General features: G+C 37.5%; 1 protein-coding gene across 1 annotated transcript in view; it reads right to left on the bottom strand.

Annotated features, from left to right (window-relative positions):
* LOC124162612 overlaps positions 1-26,614 on the bottom strand; it is a 37,983-nt gene that overhangs the window by 1,431 nt on the left and 9,938 nt on the right. Inside the window, exons 3-5 of the mRNA XM_046539200.1 lie at positions 21,464-21,626; positions 2,067-2,312; positions 716-896 (exon numbers count right to left, since the gene is read on the bottom strand). Coding sequence (XP_046395156.1) covers positions 716-896; positions 2,067-2,312; positions 21,464-21,626 — 590 coding nt within the window. The remainder of the gene's footprint in view (positions 1-715; positions 897-2,066; positions 2,313-21,463; positions 21,627-26,614) is intronic.

Raw genomic sequence — 26,614 nt, forward strand, 5'->3', positions numbered from 1 at the left:
TAATATAGTAAAAATCTTGGACAGCAGCCTTGTTGGAGGGAAAGATATGCATGATCCAATGACCAGTAAGGCTATTCTGGCTGGAGTAACGAGCGTGGTTTGATAAGTCTGTCTCTTTTCGAATGAAGGATTTTTTTTCTGCGAGAAAGGTTTTTATTCTCTACATAGTCTCCTGGGTATCTGCAGTTAGGGAATTGATTCTGGGAATTAATTTTTTTTTCTTTCGTGATTGGTTGATGAACCAAATTTTACTCAGCAATGACTACCTATTCAATGGAATTGGTGCATGAAAAATGACATTCAAGTGGAAGTCAATGTCATTCTGTTATCCATTTGGTCTCATCATTTGGTCCCTTTCATTAGTATTGGCATTCTGCAGGGATATTTCTTACTTTCCTCGTGCATCTATTTCAGTAAATCAAGTAGAACTCCCATTACACTAGCACTATGCCAGGGAGGATTACTCAGGTGCTATACCAGGTCATATCTAAGTATAATAATAATAATATAATAAGTCACAGAATTAAAAAAAAATAATCATCCTCAGTTATCTGGGAGGTATTTTTTCTGAAACATTTGCAACCATGGGTAATGACACCAGATGGAGCTCTGACAGTTTACACTGGCTTACCTTACAGATGTGAAAATGTTTACCATTACTCTGAGTAATAAGGTCTTTTTTTTAGCCGTTCTCTTAATCTAAAAAAACTCTTACCTGGATCCCGAGAATTAATTGTGAAGGAGCTAGATGCTGCCGCTGAAGCTCGCTTCTGCTGAAGTGGAGTCAGGTACTGAACCTCCACCTCTCTCTTCACTCCTGAAAGAATTTCTTCTGCAGATTGCTCCAATGACACAATATGTGGCTTAGGACCATTGTGAGTTACGGGGCAGAACACCTGTAAATATTTATAGTTATTTTACAAATGTTTGTGTCAAGCAAAAATTACTTCATCCACTAGAAAGAGACAACGCATGTGTTTTTAGGCCACTCTCACAAGGGATGTTACTTGCTCTGGTACTCTTGAGGCCTAGGTCATTGTTTACTCTTACCAGCTGATCTCAAAGTTTTTATGTAGGTGTTTGGATTGTCTGCAGGTTATGCGTTAGTAAAACACTTCCCATTTTCCTTGACATAGTGGAACTACAGGGAATGCAGCAATTAGTGGGGTATGTTTCATGTAGAGGTGAAAAAAGGAAAGTCATATGGAATCGTACCTTTTCTTCTTGCAAACGGAATACAATCAATAGGAAAAATCAAGTGGCTGAGCAGAAAGCCCTTAGAATAAATTCTCTTTTCTTTTCCCATTCCCAAATGATTATCGCACTATAAAGTAGACCACCTATAGTAGGTTGATTACGGAATTGCAAAGATTTGTTCTTCTATTTTGGAATTCATTTGAATCAGGAGTAGTGATACATATATAGCTGGGTTTTGCATGTCGATTGCAACATTATTCTGAAAATGATGACATCAAATAGACTGCCTTTCAGTATGCTGCCATCTTTTAACAATTACCAACCTAACCAAGTCATACATATTGACATCACTGGTCCAGATCTATGGGTCGTTGGAACATACATATGCATGTATGTTCCAACCAAGCCTTGATTCTCCACTTTGAAAGCCAAGGTTTTATCTGGGTGAGGTCAAGGCTTCCTTCACAGCTGTTTTTCATTATTTTATCTGTACTCCCATCCTGAGAAGGAAATGTAGGAGTTCAACTTCATTACTGCTTAAATTTTGTGATAACCACTCACTTCAACTTATGTATGAAGTTGGAAGCTAATTGTTTTGTGAATACTGCTACCTTTCTCACTCCAAAACGTCTAATGGGTATGTACATATGTATATGTTTTGCATGAGACAGTTTTTTGTGGTGTTGAAGCCTATTTACCACAATGCTGTATTTGATTATCCATTGAATATCTTTGGAATTCTAATTTTGTTGTAGATTACTATTGATTTTACGAGTGTTCAGTTATTGCCATTTGGCATCAATAGTTTTCTTAGTATTTTGCAGCTACATCCTGAGCATGATATTACGTATACGTTCTTATTATCTTACTTGTGGTACATATATCCTCTTGTCAGAATTCTCCTTGTTCTCTTCCATGGCCACAGTTATGTCCCCTTTTATATCTTCCATTATAGAAAATTCCATTTTAGGACCCAGCGATGTACAGTTGACATCTGTTGTATCTTCTGTCATGGTGATTGACTCCACAGCCAAGGTGGTTGGAGATGATCTCCCTGATGTTTGAGGATGGCAGCATTGCGTTTGAGCCCAAAATTGCTCCAGTCTTCTCTTTCTCTGTAAAAAATAAGGAACAGTTAGAACACCCTTTCATCACAGCTCTTAATAACACCGTGAAGTTGGATATGTGTAGTATGCAAGATGTAGATATGAACAAGAGTTACAGTAAAACCTCTATGTAGTGAACCTTCTCGTATCATAAATCTCCATACTTCTTATCACCCCTAGGGTCCCGTCAGATTTACATGTAAATGTATAGGCAAACCTTTTTGTATTGAACCTCTTTATCTCATAAACTCCACTTATCATTACAAGGTAGCACCCCCAGGACTGCCTCACTACCTCCGAAAATTGTACTGAGACAACTAGAGACCATTAATGCAGCTGCGATTACGTACGTGGAGTGACATGTTTCACGCTTATTTTCTTTTCTTTTGCACCTTTAATATGCTGTAATTTTCACATTTACCATTAGTTATGGCCATTTTGTTCCATATGAAAGCATACCTAACAGTAAATAAGAAAAAAGATATCCAACTACCCTAATCATTTTAAGTGACTGTTGAATTAAGAGAGATCACATCGTTTTCTCTTGAATCATGGTAAAAATCATGTGATAGCACTCGCTCAGAGTTATCATTAAATAATAAATATATGTTCACTAATGCATGCATATTTGTTTATACGCATAAATATAATGGTAAAAAGACAGTAGTGCCTTTCATTTCCAAAGGATATGAAAAAATGGTGCATATCACTAAAACCTCTCTATAGTGAACCTCCATGCATCAAAATGTCCAAATTTTGGTCCTCTCTATTATGATATAAAGAGGTTTTACTGTATTTGTAAAGGTGCACTTTTACCTTAGTGTCCTTTTCAATTGAAGGTAGTGTTTATTGTCTAAGCTGTCTTTCATATGGTGGAGCTATGGGTGGGGTACTATTTAAAGTCAATTTAAAAATCCATAAATGGTTGCAATGTTTGGAAAATAGTTATTTAAGAAAGTTTCAAATTACCTATGTACTGCCAAAAGTGGTGGCACCTAATTTTTTAATAGAAGTGCAGCCTGAGCCATACTTCCTCCTGTAGGCCCTTCTGAGTCTCTTCACAGTTTGGTAGACATAGATGGGGCTCCGTAATGTTTGTGAGCGTGAATTTTCGTGATTTTATGCTTAATTTTGGTTTTTATGCAATTTTTGTTTCTTTTTTTAACTTATTCCAAGATTTGGAAAGGTTTTTCAATCGTGTTGCTACTTTTTCCATGTCGAACCACAAATAAGCATCTTTTTTTTACCAATTCCGCAATATATGTAATTTCATTTGTTTAAAATGCTGAATTCTCACTGCCACATCGCATCATTCTTAAAATCCCTATCAAATTATAGAAATTACTGATAGCCTACTCTGAATACTTAGAATAGAATGCATTCAGGGAGTAACTTAGCAGCTGCTTGTATTGAGAGTTGCAGGCGAAACTGAATAGGTAATTGAGTGAATATCAAAATCTGGTGTCACACCTCTTTGACTATGGCACTAAAGATGTGGTAACCTAAACTGCTTATGAAAATATGAATAATGACTCCATTCTTAGTGTTTGGAACTTCAGTTTTTTTCCGCTTTGAACTATGGTTGTTTGCCTTTTTAAAATTGTCACCTATATTTTGAATGTTGTAGAGAAACTGTCACATTGTTTGCTCATATTTCTAAATTCTTGGTGATTTGATATTTTTCATTATCACAGTCTAATTGAATGACTGCTTAAAATTAACCATTTTCCTGTTTTATATAAATGGTAATATCCTGTGCAATTCTTTTTAAAATCTCTTGTAATCTAAGTAACATCGTCATCAGAAGCACACCACTGGTTTTAAGGAAAAGTGACTTCTCATTGTTCATAGCTATTGCAGACCTTGAGGACCTATCTTCCTGTATTTCCTTTTTGCTGTGGCCAATTGCTTATGTGACATCGTCCAAAATTAGTAGTTAATTGGCATAATTATCCACTACCTAGAAATATAAAGAAAGGAAGCTAAGGCCCCTTGATGTGCATTTGTGGAAGATAGTCAAGTAGTTGATCACTAAGGTTGCTGATTATGAGCATCCAGTGATTAGCAACCCTATTAAGATCCAGGTGATGTCATGGGACCACTATAAGCTAGGTTGGATATCACATCAACTCCTATGAATAATATGGCTCCATTCAGCTGCTACATCTCATGCTCTCTACCAGGGTGAAAAGGAGTCATGGACATCACTATACCCAGAATGGAGAAACAAAACCACGGCAAGGAGACCTGAGGTGCCCATGGTAGGAAAGCCCAGAAAAACTTGCCAGAGAGGTAAGAGTCCATTGTCATCACCTCTTAATTTTTCTCTTCTAATTGGGTCACACCTAATTCTTTCATAGAGAGTGGAGGGAGGTTAGGGGGTGCAAACATAGGCCCTAGAATTTTTGGAAGATAGGCTCTTAGATAGCGAACTCCTTTTAAAAAATTGCATTTTTCATAAAGTTCTAGCACAAAGGCACTGAAAATGAGGGCTAATTCTATTTATTTTTTAATGTAATGCTATTTTTTCCTCCGCCTAAACTGTACCCATGTTTGGTGGGTTAGGAGAGGAATTTGTGGGGAAGGAATAATGTTGCTTCAGGGCGTATTTACTATTTTTTCTGTCAATTAGGCATTCACTCTATTTCAAACTTTTTAAGTGAGGGAAGGAAAGATTGAGGCATGGAGCTGTGGACAATCCTTCTCAAGAGCGGAAACAATTAATGCTAATAAAGGATGAAGGCTTCCGAATGAGAAAATAATTCATTATTACACTTATCCACTTCAACAATTTCCTACATTAGCCACAGAGTTCTTATAAAAATAAGTTTCCACCTTATTTTATTTGCTCTTTCCATTTTTATTGTTTTATTATAATTTTATGTTAGGGTACCTCCTAAACAGACTTAAAATTGTATTAAATAAGTATTTCATGTATTATAACCTCATGTAGAAGGCTATTTTAATTCCCAAATTATTTTAATTTTCCAAATTAGAATTTTACTGTAAGTCATATCTACCCTTAATGATTCACATATCAAATGTGTAATTACTTAAGGAAAGGTGCCTGCAATCTTGATGCAATTACTTTTTCTGGTTCACACATTTGAATTCTATTGATAGAGCTTATAAATAATAAAAAAATATCCTTAATGCTTCAGTTTAATATACTTGTTCCTGGTTTTTTTACTTAGAGAATTTCGCAAAGCATAAAAATGTTCTTAAATCTAAAAATATATATGTGGAAAGCTATTTTCCCTGCTTTTTGTTTTTATCAGCACCAGCCCAGGTAGAAGTCACTGGAAGGCACAATGATTTTCATTTTTCACTAAGCGATTTCAGTCTCATCCAGTTAATACATTATTTTCTACTCTTGTATAAGGTATCATTAAGTAATTATTATTATCCTTTCACATCACTTCTCATTGTCATTGGTTGCTTAGCCTTCTTTTTTTCATAGCCTTATCGTAATGCAGCGATAGAATTAATTTTCTTATCACTACTTACAGTTTATTCACATTCTTTATTCTTCCTCTTAATCTTTTGACGTACAAAAATTATGAAACTTCCGTGTTTTCTATCTTTCATCAAAATCCACAACAACCCATTATTTTTTTCCATGACAACTTTTATATTTAAAGTTATTGAGGGTTTTCTATTCCATTTATAACATATGTACATGCAAGTAATTATTTTTGATTATTTATTTAATTATTATTTTCACTTTAAGTCATTTTTATTTGATTATTCGGGGAGAGATGATTGATATCCACAAATTTAACTTACCTGGGATTCATTTTATAATTTGTCATGGTAATAGAATTTACTTCATTCCTTTAGTTTTCATTTTTCAATATTTAAAGGTTTATCTGTTAAACGATTCTCAGTTAAGTTAGAAAAACTTGAAATTATTTAAGAGTTGTAGTGGGTTATTGAGCTCTACTACCCTCTAGCGCTATGTGCCTGCTACGGTAAGTGTATAGCATGAGTGGGGTTTCACGGAGATAGATTTTCGTTTTGACAGTGCATAGGTAATTCTCTCCGAGGGCTTTTTTCAAAAATCTGGTGGTGGTGGACATTTTTCTGTTGAATGTCGTTCCCATCCTGTGTGGTGTGTGGGTAGCACTGCAAGTACAAAATATCTGTCCGTCGCATGTGACGTTCAGACCCTTGGCGCCTTTAAGAACAAGAGAAAGCCGATGCCAGCTTTCTCTACTCCCCATCTTTTTTAACGTGCTCAGAACGCGCAATTGAAGTTATTTGTCGTTCGCCTTAACACAGTACTTGAAAGAGGATTCAAATATTGGCGAATTCCTTATTTCCGCCATCTTTAATAATGATATATATGCAGGGGTGCCGACTCATAAAAAAATATTGGGGAAGCCCATACCGGGAGTCTTGCCCAGGGAATTTTTATAAATAGTGCGTTTAAAAGTTTAATTTCGAAGCTCTATTTTGTATCCCTAGACTGAGGTTTGTGGTGGTGAACACTGTGCTTTATCTGGTGATGGTTTTCCGGGTCTCAAGAGACGTGTGATAAAGCATGGTGCTCATTGCAGAAAATCATAATAATCAACAGTTTCTAAACTAATTTATGCAATAATCAACTGCTAGGTATGACCCTTCATCGCCAATCTAAAATCACTAAGTTAATACCAACGCTGGGTTTTAATGCGCCCCTTACCGTCGGGTTACGGTTACCCCTTTTGCAAATCCCTAACGTTCAAAATGTGTACTAGCTATCCATAAAAATGATACGTCAACCCTTGCCCAATTCTTAACTTGTATATCACCATTTACCATTAAAAAAAGTATATAACGGTTACAGCGAATTTAAAGTATTTGAAACCCATTATTAAATGCAAAAGGAGTTACAAGGAAAAAAAATGTTGAGTTATTAATTCCGAGCAGGGGAATCGATCCAACAACCTTTACTATGACGACGTCGTACTAACTCCACTACGCCACCACGGCTTCTGACATTAAGATTTTTGTAATACATAATAGCAGACCAGCAGTGAAAACCGGAGCAAGGACACAAAGTGTGCACACGAAATTAATCATTAAATCCATCAAAGATCGAAACAAAACGATAAATTTAGCAAGTAACCTCTCCCTCTTTGTTCATATATCTTCACATGGAAGCGAAATATGTGCAGTGCGTGAGCAAGGAAAACAAATGGAGTAAGGGAAACTAAATTTTCTTGAGAAGCAGAAGTGGCGCCACAAACTTTGTCCTAAAACTTTTGAAAGTGACTGTACATATGTCAACCCTAATACGTTAAAAATTTATTAAGATCTTCAATTTAAATTATCGAGAATATAGCGTAAATTCCAGTTGAATTAGGACTCAAAATTAGCAATAGAGTAGAAAATGGACAAAATATTTAGATCGCCCAATGAGAGGAAATCTTAAAGCTCATTTAGAGACCTTATCTCATAGTAAGTGTATTCCTATGCTAACATGGAAAAACAGCCTTTTTGCTCCACAATGATATTATCATAATATCCTGACACTTTTACATCTCCTTGTTTTATCATTAAAACCTACTTTACGCATTCATTAAAAGCCAGAAAGGTTTGCAAAAAGTAGGACAAGGAGTGTGGCACACTATGGAAATGTGGACGCTGAGGAAGGCAGAGAAAGGACTTGAGACTCAGAACCCGAAATGGTTTCTTCCTGGGCTATATGCCAATGTATTTTTAAATCTTATAGGTTTTACTTAATCTCATTTTTTCAACCTTTAACGGTGAGATCCCTATTTCGATTAGAGGCAGTTGCAGATTAAGGGGTGACACCCTCCCCCATGATTTCTGGAAAGGTTGTAAAGATGGCAAATTTCAAGGGGGCTCTCCAATGTAAATTTTTATTTCACCAGCTTAACATATACTGTTTAAAACAATGAATGCATATCTAAATGCCACTCGATTGTTCACATAAGACCTCAGGTGCATTCTCGCTGCACGGTAGTGCATATTACCAAGGCACTGTGGTAATGAAACTCCCCAAAATAGGGACCTATCCGCCCCTGTGAAGAGGTATTTCATCCTCCCCGGGATGCCTATTAATGTAGTGCACCAATGGAGGAGAAGAAAGAAGGTCAAATAGGCGAACAGACAAAGGAACGAAGTAGTTATTGTTATGATGAGAGAGGAAACTGCTTGAGAAGATAAGGAGGATAGGGAAGAAGCGTTTCCTGATGGGCAGAGCGATGGTGAAAACCGTTTAAGGGGAGGATGCTGGGAAGAATTCGTAACGCGTAGGAAGAATATAAGCCCTATGCGGGGTAGAATTCGCGATTTTATGTGGGAAGAGGGAAATGCCAGGATGATAAGCAAAATGTATCAAGTAAACCTAATTTTAAAGGAAAGGTAAGCTCGAAGCTTATATTTTGTTTGACTAAACAATAGCAAAGAAAGGTCCTTGAACAGAGTAATTCTCAAGGACGCACAGTGGGCTGAAATCGGAAAAAGCTGGACAAAACCTCGAAAATGGTTTTTTTGAGTATGGAAGTTGAAACTTTGCACAGTTGTTGCCAACACATTAGTGCATTTTTTGACGCAAAATATTTTTCTTAGGCTAATTTTTTGTATAAAACACATAGCCTCAAAGTTGAACAAATTTGGCGGAAATTGCCCGCTTTGAATTTTTTTCGAAATTCAGCATGTTTAAACTAATGTCACACCTTTAGTAGTAATTCAATAGCAACAAAAATTTATAAATTTGTTAAACGGTTTGTTATCATCGATTACCATCAACTTTCACGACTTAATTGTTGTATTTGTGACCAATACGATACAAAATGGCGGACCCTGTTTTTCGTCGAATTTTTGTGTTTATGTAGGATTTTAAAAAAAGGATCACCGAGTTACCTCGAGATATTTACACCACATATACAACAAAGTATATAGATTATGATAATCGGAAGTACAGCTGCGACCACCTGCGACGCCGAAATTAAGATCGATTTTTCGAACGTGCGGCACCGCCCGGAGCTGGCTGCTGGCTACGGGAATTGCCGTACTCGACGGATGTTGGATAGTGAATCATTTTAAATAAATTTATTGAATAAAAGCTATGATATATTATTACTACATTTATTTTCCTTTTGTTGTAACCCGATTTCTTTACTGTCTTGTAATATTTATCACCGATGCAGTACAAAATGGCGGACGCTAATTTCAGTAACATTTTTGCCCGTGTGTGGCTGTATAAAAAGGAGGACACCGAGTTGCTCTCAGATATTTACATCGTCATTGCATCAAGCCTTTTAGAGTCTTCATCCACGGAAATAATCTGCGACCGTTGGCAACAAACTAAATAAAATCGATGTTTTTACCGTGCCGCGCAGTCCGCGGCTGCTCCCTGGGCTCATGGATTGTCGTGACGCAGCGTACATTATAAAGCGCTATGAATGCAAAGCCTTTGCTGAGGATGTATTTAATGTTATTATTAACTGTATAGGCTTTTAGGCTTCTTTCTCAGTCCTTCCATTTTTGATAAAAGGTTATCAATGAATATTTAAATGAACCCTATGTACATGTAATAGCATCACTCCGAGTCGGTTGATGAACTGTCGCTTTCACTTCGAGGCTGCAGGATTTCTGGGTCATCATCATTTAGTAACAGTAAATTCCTCACTTATATCGGCATTCTTCGGGATTTCTTTGTAATTAGGGGTGCGGCGTTGGATATTACTGAATCTGAGGTCAGGAGGAGCCGACGAAATAAGTCATCGTTGGTAGATATATTCTAGAGTGCTTCCTGCTAAAGCTTTCTCGATATTTTCTGCTATCTTTATTGCGTGCTTCAATTGCTTCTTCACATAATATCCCTAGAGGAAGAATCATCTCTGTAGCTATACCTGCTCCGTGTATTAGGACCTTATGAACGGTTTGGGGCACCTAGAACTCCTACCTACAAATATTCCTCCGACCTAGGCTCTTGTTGCCAAACTTGATTATACTGCGAATGCTCATAACTGCCGTCGAAACCATATTTACAAATCAGAGTGCACTTCAATTCACTTCTTGCATCAGGAACAGTTGCCACGCAAGCTAGAATCGGTGAGGCAGTGTGCGACAGGAGAGTTTGTTGATTGACTTCGCACGATATTTCTATAATCTCTATGCCATCAGGGTACGCAGTATTTTTAGCAAACCTCACTCTTTCATAGTTCGGGTATAATTTATGACCATGGCTTTCAGCTATTTTCCGAAGACACTTGTTGTGGTTTTTCGTCAGGTGCATCGATATGATAACAGAAAGAGCCTCGTCTTCTGACATTATGGAGGAACCTGAGATGGGTGTCTTCCATTTAGCTAGGACTCTCCTTGCTCTGCTTGGAATGGTCGTTGTAATGTCCTTCACTAGTTTGGAGGCCGCCTCATCTCCTTCCTCTCCAATTGTCATCGATGCTGCGAATGATAAAGTTGCCGCCGAGTGAGAAGATCTAAGACTTTCAGTCTTCCTCCTCTTAGTTCTTTCGCTAACTTTGTCATTTTTTTCCGGGCGTCCACCAGATTATTATGGGATCAAAGTGAGTAAAAAATCGCCCTTAAATCCATTGAGATAATGCAACAACTCAGGTCACTTATTAATCGCATATACTTATCCAAAGAATTAGAAGCTCTTGTCAATTCTAGAACGTTTTCTGGTACATATATAGGTGCTTTCAGCCGCTCAATATTTCTCCTCAAACATCTTTCATTGTTTCTACTGCAGGCTTCCCATTTCCTTTGGTAGCGAATCAAAAAATATCGTGTAAGAAAGTCACTAAGGCCCTTCGTAGCTTCAATATTACCTTGCGCGTGAAATTTTTTCGTCAGATATTAGGTACATTAAAAATTCATATCTCTGCAAAGGATTTACATCCGGATTTGACAACCTTTTTATGAAGCAATAGACGAATTACCTCGAGACCAGACATTTTTAAAATGCTCCAAATTTGTTGTTCAATTCAACACTGGTTCTATTTCAGGCGAACGAGTTTCCAATAACAAGTAACATACATGAAAATTAAAGAAAGGGTCAATTCTAGAGGCGTTAATGGTAAATAAAAAAAGGGAAATTTCTTATAGCACGAGGCAAATATAAAGAACTACAAATGAAAATCTCTTACCAGTTTGGATGATAGATGCCTGGTGAATGAGTGATTGACACCGCCAATGCAGTTAAAGCAGAAAACCGATGATATTCCGCGGAGTTCTCAATATCTAAAGCGCGTGTATCCAAGTGCATCCAAAATCACCACAGCAAAACTAACCTCTTTCACTGTATATTCAAAACTAAATTCATATATGAATTTCTTTCTGGAAACGGAATTTCCGAAAAAAGGTAAAAGGGACCGCACACGAGCAACGTGGGGTCATAAAAAGACCCTTTTCGCGACTACCGCATGGGGTGGACGGGCAAATACCAACCAGCTGCAGGCTGGTCGCCTGGTTGTAAAATCTATTTTGTCTTTGAGGTTAGAAGCAGGCTAATAGAGCCGTTTTACCCATCCAAGGGGTAAAATGCACGAGCGGAATTGTCAGAGTTTCAAGTCAGCTAGTTTGTTTTCAGGAATTTTCTAAATAGTCACTAGTCAGTAAAAATGGATAGAGGAATGAATTCATTTACCTAAAGTGACAACAAACCAACTTGAAATGAAATGGTAATAATTATGTTAGAATAAAACATACCCACAGCAAATATTTCATAGCGCTTTATGATGTACGCTGTGTCACGACAATCCATGATCCCAGGGAGCAGCCGCGGACTGCGCGGCACGGTAAAAACATCGATGTTATTTAGTTTGTTGCCAACGGTCGCAGATTATTTCCGTGGATGAAGACTCTAAAAGGCTTGATGCAATGACGATGTAAATATCTGAGAGCAACTCGGTGTCCTCCTTTTTATACAGCCACACACGGGCAAAAATGTTACTGAAATTAGCGTCCGCCATTTTGTACTGCATCGGTGATAAATATTACAAGACAGTAAAGAAATCGGGTTACAACAAAAGGAAAATAAATGTAGTAATAATATATCATAGCTTTTATTCAATAAATTTATTTAAAATGATTCACTATCCAACATCCGTCGAGTACGGCAATTCCCGTAGCCAGCAGCCAGCTCCGGGCGGTGCCGCACGTTCGAAAAATCGATCTTAATTTCGGCGTCGCAGGTGGTCGCAGCTGTACTTCCGATTATCATAATCTATATACTTTGTTGTATATGTGGTGTAAATATCTCGAGGTAACTCGGTGATCCTTTTTTTAAAATCCTACATAAACACAAAAATTCGACGAAAAACAGGGTCCGCCATTTTGTATCGTATTGGTCACAAATACAACAATTAAGTCGTGAAAGTTGATGGTAATCGATGATAACAAACCGTTTAACAAATTTATAAATTTTTGTTGCTATTGAATTACTACTAAAGGTGTGACATTAGTTTAAACATGCTGAATTTCGAAAAAAATTCAAAGCGGGCAATTTCCGCCAAATATGTTCAACTTTGAGGCTATGTGTTTTATATAAAAAATTAGCCTAAGAAAAATATTTTGCGTCAAAAAATGCACTAATGTGTTGGCAACAACTGTGCAAAGTTTCAACTTCCATACTCAAAAAAACCATTTTCGAGGTTTTGTCCAGCTTTTTTCGATTTCAGCCCACTGTGGGACGGCGCGCGGGTACGCTGGAGGCTTTCTTTCTTTGATCTCTAATATCAGGGGCGGTCTGGCAAGGTCGGCAATCGCCGAGGGCCCTAAGCTAAGGGGACCTCCAAAACTCGCGTCCATTGTGAAGCGTGTATGAAATGTGTAATGCTAAAAGACTCAGATTATTTTCGCCAAATTTTTTTGCGATATGTATTAAAATTCTGAGTTTGCATTAGTTTCTTTATTTACAGTATGCTCAGTGTAAAGCTTTATATAAAAAAGTAAATAAAACGAAGGTGTTATGAAATAAAAGACCTGATGCTTTTTTGAAAGGGTTATTTTAGAGTTTCATTTTAGATTTCAGTACAGTTTCAAGGATCAAATTCACTAAATAGATAATAGAACCGTAATGCATTATTCAATTTTTTAAGCTGTGAAGTTCTCTCTTTTAATTGTATTTTTCCTTACGAAATTGCTATTTTTTATTAACCTTAATCTAGTTATTATGAGCCAGAATAGCGTCAAAATCAATTTGCGGACATTCAATTTCCTAAAATTTTGCGGGGGAGGACTCCCGAATCCCTCGGTAAGGGGGCCCCACTATGAGCTACAGCCGAGGGGCCCTAATCACCCCAGACCGCCCCTGTCTACCATGTTAAGTTCATAGGGGAAACGTATCCTGGACCTTTTTCGGCAAATACTTCTGACCGACCAAATTTATGCCCAAGCGCAGGCCATCTCTTTCATCGGTTGCTATGAATGAGGATAGTTTTTTTTCCCGAGGAATCAGCGTCAAGCCATTTCGTGTAGAAATGATCACGGGCGAAGCTCTAAATCCCCCTTTTATTTGGAATGAGTCATCGTCTTGCGTACTCCTGTGCCTGGTACGTAGCCTTTATTTTTCTATTCCCGTCAGTCCCTCACGCACTTGACGGGGGTAACTTTTGTGTCTGCTTAGGGGGTGAATAGTGAGGTGGGGAAGAAAGGTATTAAGATAAGAGTGCTCAGTTTTGATCGGTAATAACAGCCGAGTACCTAGAGGTTAAATGTTGCCTTCGCGCTCTGTTAACCATGTGACCACGGACCGCTGCGGGCAATATTCCCACTGCAAAAAAGAATCTAGTCGTTGCCCTAAAAGATTCATTTGAAGAGAGGGCAATTTGTCAGATTCTATCATCATTGAACGTAAAAATGAATCGATCGTATCTATAACTCATATAGTGATGCCTGTATTGATATTTGCGGATCCAGAGATGAATTTATTTTGATATTGCATAATGTATAATCGAGTTCATCAAACGCATAAGATTGGTTAACACGGGAACCATCTCGCCTAAGCCACTCCCGCATGCATCCGATATTGCCGGCCTCGGTGGCGCCGGGGTAAAGTCCCCGACTGCCAACCTAGAGGTCGCGGGTTCGAATCCCGCCTGGGTGGCTTGACTACCATCCAGGGCATGGATGTTTGTTAATGTCTAACAAGTTAATTGTAAGAGAGGACAACTTTGTCCTAAATTCGCTTGTATAATAAAGACATATTATTATTATTATTATATTCTATTGCATTTCTTTCTGCTATTCTCTCCCTCCCCATTCTCTGCTAACCTCTAACACATTAAACATTCCATCCCCCTTCAGTACATACACAATTCATTCACACCTTCTACTCCCTCTCCACATCATCTAGCTTCATAGCATCTAGTGTAATACTCTCGCTAATCATTTCCCGCTTCTTTTCCATTCTGCCCGTCTCCATTCAATCGGCAACCACATTCGATTGGTGAGAGCGGCCACCGCTCCCCTCCCCGAAATTTCTGGAAATATTGACTTTATAGTAATCATGAAGTCGGATCTACAATCAAAAGTTTTTTTATTTCAATATTTTATGTAAAAATGATTAAAAAATAGCGATGAATATTAAAAGCCACCTTTTAACGCACATCAGACGTAAAACGCATTATCGCTGAGAGGTAATGCATACCACCAAGGCGCAGCGGAAAATAATGAAACCCCTAAAACATTGGCTTTAATCTACCCCAGTTAAGAGACCTTTATGAATACTCTAATTTAATCTTATATTTTTTTGCCATGAATTTCATTAAATTATGGAATAGAAATCCCATTTAAATACAATTTTCACAATACTTTTCGTTGCAAGCTACTCGTGAACACTGCACTTTTTGGGAGAAATCTGTTTATTGTATAATGTAGTTATAAAATAGTAATATACCCCCAAACAAAATTCAGAGATCATTAAATATTTTCAGTTGAAAACTATGCAGAAATCGTGAATTTATCGATTTTTACTATCGTAAAGAGACACTGTTGACAGATAATACCGCGGCACAAAGTATATGGAGAGTCGAATCGTGGTATTATCGTGGGTGTACGTAAATTTTTTTTTGTCATTTCTCTAAAAAAATGCTCGCCAAAGACGATGCATTTTCACCGAAATATTGTCTGTGTAATAATATATAATCTACTATTATTATTATTATTATTATTATATATTACTATTTTTCATAATAGAAGGTATAGTAACATATGTAGTCTTATTGGATCCAAAATCTGTAATAGGGTTGTTCACCAATTTTTTTTTACTATCTTAAGTGAAAGTGCACACCGAGAGGATACCGGCGGCAGTTTCAGCGCTTTTCTATTCAAAAATTTAATCCCAAAAAGGGTAAGCGAAAAGTGTGGAATCCGAGGGCCGGCTCAAACGCTCCGAGAGCGCACGATGGTTGCCGAAGGCATGCTGACGTCACACACAGCGAACTTCTCGCGGAACCCGTCAACCCCGTCGAAAAACCTGTGACCCTGCGTCAGAGAAGACACAACGAGGGTGAAAATGGAGGAAATTAGGAAGAAGGCGTATATACTATATTGCTTTCTACCGCTTTGTAATTCTACCACAATAAGAAATCCGGGAAAACGTTTTATTGCTGTGCCTCTTAATTCTCGTGTGCGAAGGAAATGGTTAACTACAGCAATGCGAGATGACCAAAAACATCAACGGCAAGACATCTTATTATTGCTATGAAGGTTATTTTAATGTTAGTGTTAAATTTATACTAAATGCCAGCATTACAACGTCAGTTAACGTGATTTATTGTTTTACCTGCGGTCTTCCAAAATAAGTCGAACGGACGAAAACAATTTTAATTTAAGTTATTTGAAGGGAAATAATTTATGAAGATTAAGAACAATGTTTATGCTACTATTCAATGAACACCGAAGTTAATTGATCCTAACTTAGTCTTAGATTTAATACACTAGATATTGCCATACAGTAACCAAACATAATGTTTATTGATGAAATATTCTCGAGCACATTCTCAGCCGAGAGTTTTGGAGTTGGTGAAAACAATAATATAACTGACTTAATAATGAAGTTACCCCAAGAGGTACTTAGAAATACCTAATGATCCAATGTACGTCGTTGATTTGCCCTCTGGAATATTTAAGATTGCCACCAGAGACATTTTCATCACCATCATCAAAATTAAATTAAATGACAACTTAAAGAGGTTAGGAGACCAATTACAAATCAGTAAGACAAGAGTTTCTTCTACTATCCACACAATTTTACCTCTTATTTCACATCGCTTAAAAAATTGAATATTTTTTCCGAAGCATAACAAATTTGATCTACCTTTGTCTTTTAAGCAAATTACAGCAATGTACAGTATATAATTGAATGTTTTGAAATTCAAATTCAAAATCCCTCTGATCCAATAAATCAAGCTTTGACATGGAGTGAGTATAATAATATAAAAATGTAATGCTATCAAGTATTTAGTACCTTGTGAACCAAATGAATTTGTAAATTTTGTTCCGCTGGGTATGGCGGAAGAATAAGTGACAAAAATTATTTTTCCTATGGTTTCTTCTGATTTTGTGCTCAGGACAAACTCTCTCTTTCATAGTGTATATATTATTCTCTTTTAAGTTGGATATAGCAAACTGCTGAATCGCCGTATTCTTTTCTGGCAGCGCTGAAATAGTTATCAACCCTTAGACCCATAGCACACGCCGATTTTGGACGGCCGTCAACATTCCAATGGTGAACAATGGAAGGGTATGGGAGCTTGCACACTGACCGACCGCGTACCGGCACCGGTAAAAAGTCGGTTAGCTACCGGCCAATGCCACTGCGGATCCCCTGCGCCAGCTCAACAACAAAGCAACTTATCTTTTGACCTGTGAAAATCCGGCGTGTGTGCAAGCAGCGCTTCACCGGTAAAATATCGGCCGGTATTGTACCGGCCATCCAAAATCGGTGCGTGTGCAAGGGGCCTTATAGTAACATTCACAATAATAAATATTTACAATAATTCGCCATTCCATATCATGATTCAGACAAATCTGAGACGAACGAAGGTGATTATTTTACGGTATTAGTTCCCTAATGTCACCTAAGTTTTTATAGGCTATAAATTATCAAAAGCCTTTATAACTAAAAAAACGAGCATTGCGTGACATGGATTTATGATATAACGAGTCGATGGGCGCTTGAATTCATCAAGCGGGTTTTGGAGAGGAGTGGGAACATATTTGTGTCACGTGCGTTCAAGTATTGGGTCCATAAGTTGCTTAAAAAGGGAAAGAAAACACTTACAATATCGTTGTAATAGATGAAATAGACGGAGGATACGCTCTTTTGCTCTCAACAATACTTAAGATATAATATGAAATGTCTGGAGAGCCATTCAGCGTTTACTAGGGGATAATTCGAATAAAAATGGAAGCCAAGGTTGAGTAAATCGTAACAAAATTAAGTATTTGATGCAAAATATACTCATCAGTACGATTAACATATTTAACAGTGCTATCATAATTAATATGCATTGACTCCTAACTTGCCTGCTTGACTCCTTGAATTTCCGGAGCGCTAAAAATGTCATTACTGCGTATTTAGATATTTTTATTGCCTTGCCCTCTATTTATTAATGATGAAAAATGAGCATCGGAGCACTCATATTAGGCACAGTATTAGAATTAGCCCTCACAAAACCACAATCCGAAGGCATTTCTCACTACGGCATCCACAAATTCAAGCACGGCTCGGATAACGGCGTTCACCGAAAGCGTGCAGTCAGCGAAGTAGCTGTGTGTGACGTCACAGCCATTCGAGCCTGACTTCCCGCCGAAACTGGCCGTTTCAAAGGCGCACAAATTTCAACGGAGCACTGAAGAAAATGTAATGCACCTATTGCAGAAATTTTTTCACCAATGTGAATTATTAGCCAAAACTCACCGTTATCATCTACTTAAATGGGTATTTTCGTTTGAGGTTAACACCCCTATTGCTGTAGACCCCTTTCAGCGGAGGATATTGTAAGGACTTTGCACTGGTCGGCAGTGAAACTGTTTTGCAGCCGACAGAATTACCGACAGGTAGATGTGTTTTTGTCTCTCTGGCCTATAGTTTCAACTTTACAATTGTTGCGCATAGAACTAGAATGTTTTTGTTGTTTTGGGTCGCCTACTTCGCACGTTGTTTTATGACCATCCTTGTCGCATCTAGTGGGCTGGGTAACCGGCAGACTTGGTAGGGTATCTGAAGGTGTAGGGGAATTCTTTAGTTTGGAAATATAAAACATAGTTTTCGAGCTTTTTAAACGTTAGGTACCTTCTATGTTTCAATAGATTTCTTACTTTTGCCCTTAAAAATAAACTGAATGATTAGAATGTAAAAGAATGTACTGGCAGACTCTACTCTGTACTCTCCTCGATGAACCCAAGTAGGGGTTGGATCACCTCTGAAAGATTTTCTCCCACCACCAGTAACCCGTGCCCCCCGCGCGGTCAGTCCTCTTAATTGATTTATCTCTAAGGCGCGCTGTGACCACTAATCACTCTCAACCCACAATCCGGGCTAAAAGACATTTAGTGGGGCTGCAAAATTTTCTACCTGCCTCGGTAGAAAGAGAAGGCAAGAAGGGCAATATCCCCGAGAGCAGAGGGGTGAAGCACGGGCTCAGCCGGGGGTAGCTCCCGGCCACAACGAGGTGTTCCGTAGGATCTACTTGTACACAGGCTCATCCGTATTCTGCACAATTTACCTGGTAGATAAGGACGTCCATTTTCCATTCAGTGCCCAAAGCTGCCTTGAGCGCAACTGTCTATATTCCGCACATTACCCAAAACCCAACTTTCTGGACCACGAGCGTCCTAACTTCGCATATTTCTGCTTAGCCATCGGCGAAAGGTCGTCTATTGGATCGTTATTTTAAGGTATATAGTTATATATGTCTGGTATCTATAGGCAGAAAACATCTTGATTTTTTTGTGAAAAAAGTTTTTGTTTGTTGGTCGATGCATATATTAGACAAGATCGACCATATACACATAGAGTGTTTAGCGACAAAGACAATAGACAGCGGCGCGCCGAGCGTGTGTTGGTTTCCGCGGCCGTGTTATATTTCATTTCTTTCAGTTTATCATGCTGTCTAATTCAGTTTCTCTAATATGTCACAAGTAAAATAGCATCAGTTTAATTGTAACTGCTATTTGCACATCCATTAACGAAATTTAAAAAAGAGCCCCCGAACATTATAATAGCTGATGAGTCCCGGGATATCTCGGATATATTGGGGAGAAATGTCGGCAATGCGTGATACTGCGTGTTTTCCGGGAGTAAGTTAGCCTTTATTTGGCCAGTGCGTCATGAATGAACTGCGTGTATTAACTTCAGCTTTAAAAAACAGTAAAATGATTACGGTGTGTTTGTTTTTATTGAAAAGCGGTATTTTTATGTGATACTGGATTTCGGAATGGAATCCTAACCAAGGAAACAGAGCACTTTCCCTTTACCTCGCAATTTCATTGTTTTATCATAGCAGTAGATCAGTAATTTTTCTTTTTAAGCCATTATTACGGCGAAAAACGAATTAAATTTGCACGCATTATAAAGTGTACGACCCCACATTGATGTAGTAGATCTTATAGATCGTAAAGAGTTTTTTCAAAATTATACGCAACATTTTCGCGACTTCTATCGTGTCACTAATTTTGTATTTATAAAATCCAAACTCTTCCTCATACCTCGAGGAAATTTTGCCCGAGGACGTTTGAATCGAATTCATAACATTCGCATGCTTTTTAGATTTTTATAGCTTTTTTAAATTATTTTTTTATTATCCCATTTCGGATAAAAGAAACTTTAAAAGAAATAAAATTTTACTGTGAGAAAATTCGCGGTTTTGAAGCATCTCCCGTAGCCAAAGGAAAAGCATTAAAAAAACTAATAAACTTCTTCGGCATTTCTTGTCAAAATTATCAAAATTTGCATTGGCGATATTTCCCTGTCATATACCTACCGGTGATATAATTACTGCGGGTGTACCTTTGGTGACGTGTAGAAATTTCAACTGGTCATTAATAAATTATTTTATTGCCATAACGATCGTCAGTCATCAATTTAGAAATTGGTTAGACGCAGCTCTCCTTCCATCAGCTAGTCTTTTAACATTCACATATTTTTCCGTTTTACATTCCTCATCATTTGCTCTATATATCTCACCTGAGGCTTTCCTCTGGCGTTCTTTCATTCCACCTGTCCGTCGATGATTATTTTCGTCAGAAAATCGTGCCTCATGATGTGGCCGATTAAGTTGTCCTCTTTATTTTATGAACAGGAAAAATTCTCGCACAGGTGGAATGCAGAGGTCAATGCGTAATATTTTGTGAAACCCAGTAAAGGCGCTGTTTGGGTCATGGAAATGGGTGATGTGGTTCGTACAATAGCAGTCCTACGCATTAGAGTTAAGTAGATTATACAATAGACAAGTACTTAGGATTCGAAGGAGACGCGCAGTCAATGGTTTCTTGAAATATATAATTGAAAATTGTGATTGAAAAAATAATACCTTATTTTATCCTTCTATATCCAACCCTCTCCTACATTGGGCTTTAAGTTTAAAAAGATACTCGGTTATAAACTTTACTTAAACTTTTACTTACCTGTTCAGGTTACATTATTGCTTTATAAAATAGGTACTTGCCATGATAAAATATCATGATAAAATCTCTATGCATTTGAATTACATCGACTCGATCTCCAAGACGCCGGCGACAAAGTTTTAACCCGGTCACATTTTTAGGAGAGTCGAAGAGCGAGGAAAATACAATCGTAGGTAAGCTATCAAAGCCTACTTAAATTTTCAATTCGCCTTCAAAAAAATTTTAATTTCAAGGCATCACTTTTTAATACTTCCCTCGAATTAAAGTATTATGAACTCATCTAATCTCTCTTTTAATCTAACGTTTTAGAGGTGTGTAAGTTTCCTAGTATTCATTTTCGAGGAATCGCTCGCAGAATTAATATGATAAGAATGTCAGACCCACCAAAGGGGATCGTATTTTCGGAGTGAATCTCTCACATTCATCACTCTCTCTCATTTGGGTCCCACCTCCTCGCATGTCGATAGTGGGACGGTTCAAGCTCCAGGCTTTTGGTTTTGGGAACCGATCCGACGGAGGCATAAAAACTGTGGTTAGTTAATAATCATTACCGATGCAGTGCGTGGTCTATCCTCCTGAGTGGCTATTGTCCAAAGGTGCCCAGCGCCGTGGCGAGCCTTGCTTCCTTTCTTGAAGTGAGGGTTGATGGAGAGGTTGTGCCGCACTGAATTTTTCCACCGATCATCGTTGGCCTTGTAGAAGGGGAAGTGCTCCCTGCGGGGAAAAAATACCATTATCAACGTCGGTTTATCCAACGGATGTATATTCCGTATTTTATCCAAGAAAAAAGTTTCAATTTCAATACACTAGATAGTGGATGGGGCACAGATAGCACAGGTAAGGGGCTAATACATGATGAGTGAAAAGATAATAATGTAAAAATATTAACGTAACGATAGTGAATCTGCGAATTCTATAAAGCGGTAGTCCTATATCAGATACGCCTAAGACTATTTTTGTCGACAAATGTCGAGTTTATGATGACGAAATCGCCATTTTCCATAAAGGAGGAACGGTTACGATTAAGCTGCTTTCGTAGCTGAATGCTGTTTTTAAGGAAAAGTTATTATTTTGTCTAATAGTCTTAATTATGAATTTCAAGATACAAAATTAAGCGTTTTTTTTATTATGTTTAGATATCCTCAAGAATGCAAAACTGCCCGGTGAAACGCCCACCGCTGTGGTATTTCAGATATGTGCTAAAAACAGTAACTGTGATGATATCTACGGTTAAATTTGCTTTCTTTCAACTTTTTAACTAGCTCAAAGTGCCAATTATTATTTTCAAAGTGTCTAGTTACCTAATGTTATGAGTTCCTTTACAGCTAATTTTGATAAAACTTTTTAAAATTCTTCGAAAAAAAAAGGTTGATGTACGATAATAATTTATAAAGTGGTTGATGTACGATAATAATTTATAAAGTGCTTTTACTGTTGCTATCATTCTGTTTAAATAATAGTTTAATCTAACTGGTTATTACCCTCAAAAACCAATGAGTAGATTACAATTTACACTAACAATTTTGAAAATGTAATGATTAAAGGAAAAAAAATATGGAAAACGCTGTCGTTACCGTTATTTTGACTCAAGTGACCTCCATCTCTAAGGTGTAAAATTTTTGTAATGCTGCGGAACGATATTACTTAATTAACCTAATTCTGAGTCAGATATGGAGCCCTAAAATGAGAAATAAGCAGGAAGTTTTCTAAAGGGTGAGGAAGATAACGAAAGATGTGAAATGGACGAGCAGAAAGATGAATGAAGAAGTGCTAGTAATGATGGGAGAAGTAGGGAAACTGCTGGATGCAATATGAAGGAGAGAATGTGTGTATGTAGCATCTGCTTCGCGGATTTTCGTAAGAATTCTTTAATGTGTAAGAAGCTTATCAAGACTGACTTAGCCTCTTTACGGCTCACAACGGGGACTAAAAAGTCGAATACAGAAAGTCACATAAAGACCAAAACATGCGTAATGCCCATAACAAAAGTAAACTGATTATATTGAGAATACGACAAAGGAAAATAACAGCCGTTCTGAGCAAACCTACATCTAAGTAAGAACCTACATCTGGAGTATGCTCCTATACGGAAGTGAGGCATGGACAATGACCGCAGCGGAGAAAGCAAGAATAGAGGCCTTTGAAATGTGGTGCTACAGAAGAATGATGAAAATCAAATGGATCGACCGAGTTAGTAACGAGGAAGTCCTAAGAAGGGTAGGAGAGAAGAGAAGCCTCATGAAAACCTTAATAAGAAGACGGAACAACCTTTTAGGCCACATCTTGAGACATGATGGCCTGATGAAGACAATCGTCGAAGGTCAGGTGGAAGGCAAGAATGGAAAAGGAAGACCTCGAACAAAATATATGGAACAAGTAAAGAGAGATGTGAAAGAGAAGAAATAAGTAGGAGTGAAAAGATTAGCTGATAGGAGAACTGAGTGGAGAGCTGCGTCAAACCAATCCTAGGATTGTTGACCAGTGATGATGATGATGATGATCTGAGCAAAGAGAAGGTAATAAAGACCGTGGTAAGGGAAGAATGTTGGGTGATTGAGGAAAGAGGAAGGAAGGAAAATGAGTTCATAAATGGAATTAAGAATAAATATACTCCCTTAAACGGAGTTAAGAACGGATTGTCAATGCACGAGAGGGAAGAAGCCAAGGTGAATAACATAACTTACCATGTAAACAAACTTTTAAACGGTAGATTCATTTATTAGAATAAAGCTACTTCTGAGGGGAACATTCACCCTGGGTAATATTATCACTTTATTTTCAACCGAACAAAATTTTTAATTACTTGCATGGCCGCATGGAATTAGCATGGCCGCGTAACTTTTAGAGTTGAAATTTTGACCATTCGGTGAATATTTTGTAAGAAATTATTTTCAAAATCCTGGGGGGTAATTCATTTTTGGTTACGGAAAGAGATGAGTAATAAAATTATATCCGAAGTCTATCATGAACTGCATTCTAGTTTAACTAGCTAACTGTCGATTACAATTGGAAATACAGGCGTCATTATTCATAAAAAGCTGCCCACCAACTACGAAAAATTACGTTTTCACTCAGAAATTTGTTAATTTCTTTCCGAATCACTTGAATATCATTGATGGAAGGGGAGGGTATTTCATGCTGTGACTCATTTTCAGTGGCTATTGAGTAATTTTTATACTGCATTAGAACTTTCAAGATATTAGAATATTTCCTGCGTGAAGTAAGAGCTTGCTTTGAAGTTCATCAGCAGTTCCAGAGGACGCGTAGTATATTATTGTTCTGACCGGGGTCTAAAATTCACTATCGGACTTATTTATAAAGTATCCCAATAAGCGAAACTTAATAATAATATAAAGTTAAACGCGAAAAAATTCCCTCAATTCAGGAAACTGGACCTTATTCTTAAAATTTATGATTAAATTTCCTTCAGTAATTATTCACTGTTCGAGAATGAGTTTGAGGATCGTTTTGACCATTTTTTTAGGAGATAAGGTGTGGGAGCGTACAAATAATTGTGAAAACAAGGCACTATGTAGTTATTCCGTATTTTATTCAAGAAAAAGTTTCACTTTCATTGAACAAGGTAGTGGATGGTTCCGAGAGGGCATAGATGAGGGACTAATGCGTGGAAAGTGAAAACATAATAATGCAAAAATAGTAACACAATGAGAGTGAATCTGCGAATGCTGTTTAGCGGTAAACGCGTCACAAAAACGCCCAAGGTTATTTTTTTCTTCAGATGCCGAGTTTATTATAACGAAAACGCCATTAACCATCAAGGAGGCATGGCTACAATTTGCGAATTCACTCCGTAGCTGAATACTGGGAGTTTTTTTTAGGAAATGGTAGTATTGTGTTTTATAGTCTTAAATTTGAGTTTCAAGGTATTTAATCGTTTTGTAATTCGGTTTAGACATCCTCAAGATCGCAAATATCCGTGACATTAGTGATTCGCTTAAAAATTTAGTAGTTATTCACAAAAAAATGCTTGGAAGGAAAGAAGCTACATAAATACAAACCCAAGAAAAATAATTTTTTATGATGAATTTAGTAAAGAAAGAGAATTTTAGAGAGGGTTCAAGGCTTTAGACAAATCTTCATCAACAATTCAGTTCTTATAAAAGCGTTATCTTAGGATATCAATTTGCGATAGTCATTCGATCCATTTGCGATAGTCAACTGTGCCATCATTTTGAAACTTCACTGATTGATTCGGTGCCGGGAAAATGCGCTCCAAAAACACCACTACTCACTTTTGCCCGAACATTAATCTGATTGTATACAAGAGAGAGTATTTTTGGCCGCTTATTTTTGAACGTCCCTCCCTATATCGCACTTTTTGAATGCATAAAGTGAAAAAAATGTACATAATCACATCGAAAAATATCTCTCGGCCGACGATAGTGCTGTATTGGCTTTTTTCTTTTGTTTTCAATTTTGGCTATTTATGTATGGGTGGAAGCTGTGCAGAACCGGTAAAAATACCTATAATGGCTAACAATAAGTGCTAAGATGGGTCGTAATGGCATTTGTTCCCGAATATTCTTGGTCGCAACTGAAGCATTTCTAGTTTATCAGAACAATATTGCGAGTTTGGTTGCAGCCTTTATTCGTCACACTTTCCACACACCTTCATTCGTTTCGGTAAACCAAAAAAATATTAAAATATTCGCGTTTCATCATAACCAAAAGGTGAATAAAAGTTTAAAATGCTTGACTCTATATTCCACAATCCATTTTTAAACAAACAACCTACAGTATACGCTCCCTAAAAGGTACCTAACATCAGGGGCAGATTAATTTCGTTGTTTTAAGGTGATCGGTTCATTGCCTTAATTACCATCTCTTCGTTTTCCTAGAAATTAGGAGGGGGTGGTACTCCTCCTTAATCTTTCACTGTATGATATGGATGGAAAATTATGCTTCATATTAACATTTCTTTATTAAAAGGCAGGGAGTCAGATATATCAGTTGCGTTATATTTCGCTGTCGAAACTGCAAAAATTATTTATCTCAGGTCTGAGTAAAGGGTCCACGATCAGAAAGGTATCAGAGTTGGTAATTACGCGAAGACTGTTTTGTCAACTTGATGCACGAAATGTGATGTCTCATATAGGTTTTTACACACAATAATAATTTCCTCGAGCACAGCTTTTCTATCCTAGTAGAATTAGAATTCAACCCCCCTTATTCGAAGGCTTTAGAGACATGTTAAGAACGTCTCCTGGTAAGCTATTGCTTGGAAGAGTAACTCGGTTGCTTTTAGACTATTGCGTCAATAAGCTCATGCAGTCGATCGATAGCACTTGACCACCTTGACGTAGACTTTAGACTATATTCATCGGTCTGGCCTTTTTCAAAGTGATAAAGAAAAACAGACCCCCGCAATAATCCCCCGAGGAAAAGAAAGAAATAAATACGGACGCTGCAAATTTTCCGTTTCCGGATAAATTACATAACTTCCAGATTTTTCTTACGTTTCGCAAGAAAAATCTTGCATTACGATTAATTTTTTTTATATACCCTCCACCTCAAGATTAATTTTTTTTGGTACTATTGAAGAAATTATTTTAGTTCGCGTGCTGGAGGGAGCAAAAGATACGTTTATAATTATGTGACTAATCTGTTCAATGAAGCTTGCTCGTATTTTCAGTGTCCGTGTTCATGCGTTCTAAGAATTCGGAAGAAGCCCTAGATTTATT

This window comes from Ischnura elegans, chromosome 7 (assembly GCF_921293095.1).
Source record: "Ischnura elegans chromosome 7, ioIscEleg1.1, whole genome shotgun sequence".
In the NCBI taxonomy this organism is placed as follows: domain Eukaryota; kingdom Metazoa; phylum Arthropoda; class Insecta; order Odonata; family Coenagrionidae; genus Ischnura; species Ischnura elegans.